Source organism: Actinia tenebrosa, unplaced genomic scaffold (assembly GCF_029948245.1).
Source record: "Actinia tenebrosa isolate PJP-AT-01 unplaced genomic scaffold, QUT_ActTen_1.0 PGA_scaffold7__59_contigs__length_16204524, whole genome shotgun sequence".
NCBI lineage: Eukaryota > Metazoa > Cnidaria > Anthozoa > Actiniaria > Actiniidae > Actinia > Actinia tenebrosa.
The window spans coordinates 10,928,484-10,935,026 of record NW_028292584.1 but is presented as its reverse complement, the minus strand read 5'-3'; the positions used below and the strand labels follow the sequence as shown (position 1 = coordinate 10,935,026).

Genomic DNA, 6,543 nt, shown 5'->3' with positions numbered 1-6,543 from the left:
TCTTCGCACTCCATATATAGACTAACATATTTAAGTGCGCTGTTGCCCTCAACCACACTTGGAGTGGGGGTCGTCCGTAGGCGGATTTTTGATACGGATCTTGCCCGTGTTGAGATTGCGCTGGAACCCCCATTCCCTATACGGGTAATCCTGGCGTAAAGTAACATATTTCGAGTGCGCTGTTGCCCTCACGGGTAATCCTGGCGTAAACTAACATATTTCGAGTGCGCTGTTACCCCCACGGGTAATCCTGGGGGTCTCATAGGGAATGAGGGCTACGCAAACACGGGTTAGTGACTTTAAACGGGAAATCCTCGTGTGGTCACTGCGCTAGAACCCCCATTCCTTATACTACTCGCCGCTGACTTTAGGTTTTCCGTTTGATGCTCGCGCAGACACAGGTAGCCCAAGCTTGGTTTCTGTGGTGTCCTGTTATAAGGAAATGTATGGGGATTCTTCAAAAATTTCAATAAAATCATTGAAACGTGAAATAAAGCCTTGAAATTGGCGAGGAACTGTGGCGCAGATTGCTTTTGACCAATAAAAACACAACACTGGTTTTTTTTAGAAAGCAAATTAAAAATATATAAGTTAAAGTTGGGTATTTCCAACAAGTACTTTCTAACTCTTTCAGTGGAATCAATAGAAACTGTGACTTTATGGAGAGGATATTGGCAAAAATGAAGCTGCTTCTTTTTCTTCTTCAAGTTCTAATTTTCGATGGAATTTGCGAGTCAAAGGTTAGTGCAGTACAGGTTGCAAAATGTAACATTTAAAGTGCAAATATCATAAAAAACAACCTTTTGCCAGATGATTCCTTTCACTTGTTGATTTTCAAATCCAAATGTCTCGTGTTGTCCACTGATTTGGAAGTGCAATGAAAATTGGCGAAAATATGTCTTTTTAGCTGTAAGACGAAAATGTATGCAAATTAGCTGTGACGTTGGAAGAGGAGCGTCTGCTGTCTTTCATTTGTCGCCGTCAGCATGTATGGCCTCGTGATATAGTATTTACGGTTATTAAAATAACTGAAAAGCAGCATTGAATATCCTTTTAGTCTCTAATCGTCTACCTCGGATCTTCGTCCAACAAATTTATTTAAAATAGGTATATATGGAAATAAAACACACCGAAAAAAGTAGAAAAGGCGGAATGATCAAAGAGGAAACCAGAAACTGAATGAGTCAATCATTTAATGGGCTTCTGTTTGGTTTCGATGTACAAAATAACCTTTAGAGAAAACGGACGTTTAATATAAATGTGATGCACATTTCTGAAAGTGTAAATAGCCTTGTTTTGATGTTTATCAGTACCAGCCTCCCATCAATATTCCACAATATGAATATGGTGATATATCACAGTTTAAGATCCTATGGGACAGTAAACCCGAGTAAACGCTGAATACATTATTCGTAGGAAGATAGGTTGTAAATAGCAGATATTATGGATGCATGCAAATGAGATGCAAATGAGACAACATGCATTGTATTGGCTCTATAGCCTCACTTGTATGATTCTTAAAACAAAAGAATATCGAATTGCGAGCTTAACTGTAATAACAGCTATTCAGTTTTTCAGTCTTATTGCATCTTTAAAACCAAAGTGTTATTTTTTTCCAGGCTATTCTTACAATTCACAAGTCATGTGGTCGAGATAGTTACACAATATTGCAGAGAAATGGCACCATCATATGTCAACAATGCGTTTATTGTCCACCAGGCCTCGGAACCTCCATTCAATGCGGTTCATTAATAAAGAACGGTGAAAGAAAGCTCGAATGCATAGCCTGCTCAAAAGGGACCTACTCTGATTCCTATTCACGATCTTCCTGTAAACGTTGCAAACAATGCGAACGAGGATTAGTAGTAAGTCGTAAATGTTCACCGACAACAGATACCCAGTGCATACCAAGAATGTCTCACTGCAAAAAAGGTTTTTACTTCTCAGAAATCGTCTTAGAATGCCTCCCATGTTCTAGTTGCTGTGACGACGGCAAAGATATCAAAATTGATGAATGTGCAACACAGGGATCCCAAAGCAAAAAACTCTGCAGTGTCCATAGTTTTCACCGTTGCTTGAAAAACGTCGATAATGAAAATGCAACTCAAAGCGTTGAAAAACGTCTTCCATACGATTTCCTTCCAACTACATCATTGGTAACGAAGACCGTTAGAAATATATCTGGCATTTCTAACAGAACTCATTCAGGAAATAGAAATAAACAATTAAGAAAACATGGATTAAAAGAATTGGATGTACTTATTTCGTTAGTAATTGTTTTAATTTCTTTGATTATTCTAATAATATTAGTTTTTACAATCAAAAGTAGAAGGAATAACTCAGGAGCGCAATGCTTTCGAATTCCACATACGAGGCTATCGAAAAGAATAGACATTCTTGATAGGTGTAAAAGTGACCAATCGGATGAGCTAGAAGATTGGTCGAAAAATGACGTCAGTAGTAGTAAATATTCATTCACATGCGGTGCTGTCATAAAATACGATCCAGACTGCAAACAAGATCGATACAAGAACCTGATAGTCGAACCTTTGAGCGATAAACATTTGGATAGTAATTTTAAAAGCATCAAGCAAGGGCAAATATTTCTAAGTCCAATATATAGGTTTTATTCTAAAGGAGAGAAATTCGAAGAATTAGTCAAGATAAGCCTGCCTCACAGCGCTCTCTGGAATTCCGAACACAAAAACTGGGATATTGATATCCTCTGCTTGGATGAAAGGAAGGGGATAAAAGAAGCAAAATGGGAAAGAATAACTGATGGTTTGGAAGTAAGTTGGAAAGATGTAAGCTTTCATACTGATACACTGCTTACCTATGCTGTTGTTGGAAAGCCACTGAAAGGAGCGAAGAAGAGAATGCAGTTCGTGTTGTTTACCACGAGTGAGATGATAAGTGACCTGTTTGAAGTGTGTATCCATCTTCTTGATGATGACGAAACTTCATTTCAGGTATGTGGGATCTTTTTGTCTTGTGTGTACTACAAGCTCGATATGCCTTTCATTGCGACTGCTATTGTGGGGTCATGTATTTCCACGTGTCTGCATTAGAAAAACATGAGATTTCTACGGAAACATACAATTTGTCCGCGCAACAAAGGCGCATGGAAAGACGCAAGGAAATTGCGCACCGAAATGCGCAACAAAAGTGGGCAACAAAAGGCACAACATAAGTGCGCAACAAAAGGCGAAACAGGAGGCGCAATTATGAAAGGCAGAAGGAAATTCGCAACAAGATGCGCATTGAAAGTGACAACAACAGTGACAACAACAATGGCAACGAAAGGCGCAGCGAAAGATACAACGAAAGGAAAAATCTAAGCCATTTTGATATTGCTGTTTTCAGAACGTTTTGAAGGAAAATTCCATAAAGGGCTTTACCATGCTTGGTTCTTTCTACGCTGCATTTGTTGACTGTCACAGCGTAGTTGACATCAACCTAAATGTCGAGGGTTTGTTGGACGGCTGGGAACTGGATCGCCTAAGCCCAAAGGTAATGTATTACTTACATGCTTTAAAAACAATTTGGCGACAAAGGCTCTTGGGATCTTCGAGAGATAGTCAAGAGATGGGGAACGTATCTGCGCATGCTCTTAGTCTGTAACACCGCAATCTCATTTCTAAAGGCTGCATTCTCTAAATCAGCCTAAGGAATGTAGTTAAAATTAAATATTTTTTGATAAACATTTGTTAAGAATTATAGTTTTGTATTTTCAGGCCATTTCCAGTTCGGTTTGCAAGGAGTCGTACTTCTCCATACCAAGCTTTCAAGCCGCGTTTCGTCGCGTTAAAAGACGTGCTGAGAAATTCAGCTGTAAATTCAAAATCAACGTTGCAGAAAGTGAAATCATCATACCAGCGTTCACTTTTGTGCCTGTGGTATGTCTTTGAATTTGACTTCGTCTTTTCAGTATTGTCATTCTTCATATTCTAATGTCATTCATTTATAACTTATTACGATTTTGAGCCACCAATACGGGTTTATATTGGCGGCTTGTAGTGGGAGAAAATATATTACGTATTGGCCATAGTCGCCAAAATAAAGGAAAAAGCAGGGATTGCGATTCTGATTTCTCTGAGATTCTCACTACCTAACAGTCGTTTCCCTAGCAACGATATTTGGAAAGTTTGAGAAAATGGACGCCCGACGTTTTTGAAAACTTTGTTTTCATCAACATTCTACTATGTCAGTAATAAATAAAAAATTACATGAAGTTTAAAAGAATCTTATTGCTTGAACTGTTAACAGTATTTTTATTTCCTTTCTTGTTATACTTCATTCCTTACATCCTATAATGGATTGTAAAACATTTCCAGTTACCATATGCCACGCTCAAGTATTCAGTAAATTTTTTCGAGTTTACGAAACCGAAGTCAGCTTATTTTTTCCTAAAAAGGTTATTATTTAGTGTATAGAATATTTTAACGCAAACCATAATATATAATAATTGATTATACAAGTTCTTTGCAATTTAATTTAATCAAATTTTCTTCGAAGTCACCGGCGTAGCCTTACCATGTAAAGAAAAACAATTCGTACAATATTTTTCACTTACCTGTAGCATAAAGTGCAAGATATATAGCTTGTAATATCCATTATCCTTGTACCACATCGTCAGGAAATAATTTGGGTCATAAAAAAAAGTTGTAAAAGAGGAGAAAATCAACTTTTCTGTCAGAGATGTTGACATTCCTATTTGAACCTTTGCATTCAACAAGCCAGGCGTGGATACCAAACAAGTGCTATTTCGCAGTCAATCAAATGCTATGAGCCAATCACGTGCGGTAACTTTTAGGAGAATCGCGATGTTCATATGCTTATGTGTTTCTTTTATTCATTTTTTAGGAAGATTTGTGCGTCGCTGTTGATGTTCATGAGCAAGGTGAGTTATTTAAGAGCTGGATGTGAAATATATTTTGTCATTCAGAATTGTTTACCTTCTAGTATTTTGCACTTGCCGAAGGCGCGTTGAAGTAAAGTACGACTATCCGGTGAAGGGTGGGGGGCTGGTAAGAAGCTGGAGAGGAATGCCCTGTACCCCCAGGATATAGATCACGACCTAGACGGAACCCCTCTAAATTCATCAGACTTCAAATGTATCTATAACCCTTGTTGAAACAGCCTCTGAGTTGATCAAAATCAAAGGCACGGCTAACTCACAGGACAAATTGGAACTTAGCGTGTTGGGTTTTGCAGTTATGTTACAAAGTACCCACGTTATTCTATACATGTAGTGTGCACATGGACTGTGTAAACATGAGGATATTGTGAAAACTCGATCGCGTCCAAGATCTAACGCTAAATATCAACCTGGCTACATGTTCATATTCAACCAATATGATTGACTGATTCATTTATATTTCAACCAATCAGAGTAAAGGTAAGAATTCCCAAGATTACTTTACTCTTAGAGGAAACACCCCTTCCCCATTTCATGTCCGTCTGTCTATTTATGGACACATGGGTGGAACTAGGATTCTGAGTGTGTGTGTGTGTGTGGGGGGGGGGGGGGGGGGGCAAAGTTGATAACATGCACCTTAAAGTATATAATGTTTAATCATTGAACCAACTAAATTCATCAGACTTCAAATGTATCTATAACCCTTCTTGAAACAGCCTCTGAGTTGATCAATATCAAAGGCACGGCTAACTCACAGGACAAATTGGAACTTAGCGTGTTGGGTTTTGCAGAGGGAATATAACTGGAAAACTCGGGGGGTGGGGGGTGGGAGGACCATTAAATCAAGGAAAACACATAACGAACCGCCGAGTCCAGGAATCGAACCCAAGACTCCAGAGGTGAGAATATCTTTGGATTTTCACCGAGTTAGATCCTGGCTCTGTTATGGCTGCCCCATGCTGCGATAATGTAGCCAAAGCCTAATAAATTACCTCGTGTTGCTTTATAGATCAAGATACTTCTTTCTTAAAAGAGAAGAAAACTCTCTTCAAAGACCTTCATTACGATACAAAGTATGTAGCGGGTCGTATGCTGGATGTGTCCGTCAAGGGACAAGGTACATGGCGTCAGCTGGGACGTCACATCGGCCTAACTGATGACGTAATAGAGCAGTTCTCTGTGGAGTACAGAACCCTCGAAGGCAGTCCAAGTCGAGCTTTGTTTGAATATCTATCCAGCACTCATCCCAGTATTACTGTCGGGGAGTTTGCAAATAAGATGGAGTATTGTCATGCAAAATATCATACATCATGAGAGAAAGGCGCTTTTCGCGTCTTATAGCCAAGCGGTCCCAATTCAATTGTTGCAAGATGTCTGCTGACCTTATGTCATAGCCCTGAAAGGTTATGATTCGGGCAGCTCTGTTCTGCAATTTTTGAAGTCGGTCTGCTTGGCCTTTGTTTAAATTACTCCAAACAAGATCACAGTAATCAAATAACGGTTGAATAAGAGCCTTATACATAAGTATTAAGGTATCAAGAGGGACAAAATCTCTGGCTTGTTTTAAACCATTAATGGAAGAGCCAGTTTTCTTACATAAGTTTTCAATATGAACATCCCAAGTT

General features: G+C 38.9%; 1 protein-coding gene across 1 annotated transcript; it reads left to right on the top strand.

Moving 5' to 3' along the window:
* The first annotated feature begins 638 nt into the window (after window positions 1-638).
* Window positions 639-6,232, top strand: LOC116296235 (uncharacterized). The gene is made up of 6 exons (XM_089040589.1): window positions 639-740; window positions 1,620-2,969; window positions 3,364-3,510; window positions 3,735-3,896; window positions 4,864-4,900; window positions 5,928-6,232. Exons 1-6 carry the CDS (start codon window positions 660-662, stop codon window positions 6,230-6,232), a joined length of 2,082 nt encoding a protein of 693 aa, XP_088896715.1. The 5' UTR covers window positions 639-659.
* The last annotated feature ends 311 nt before the right edge of the window (window positions 6,233-6,543 follow it).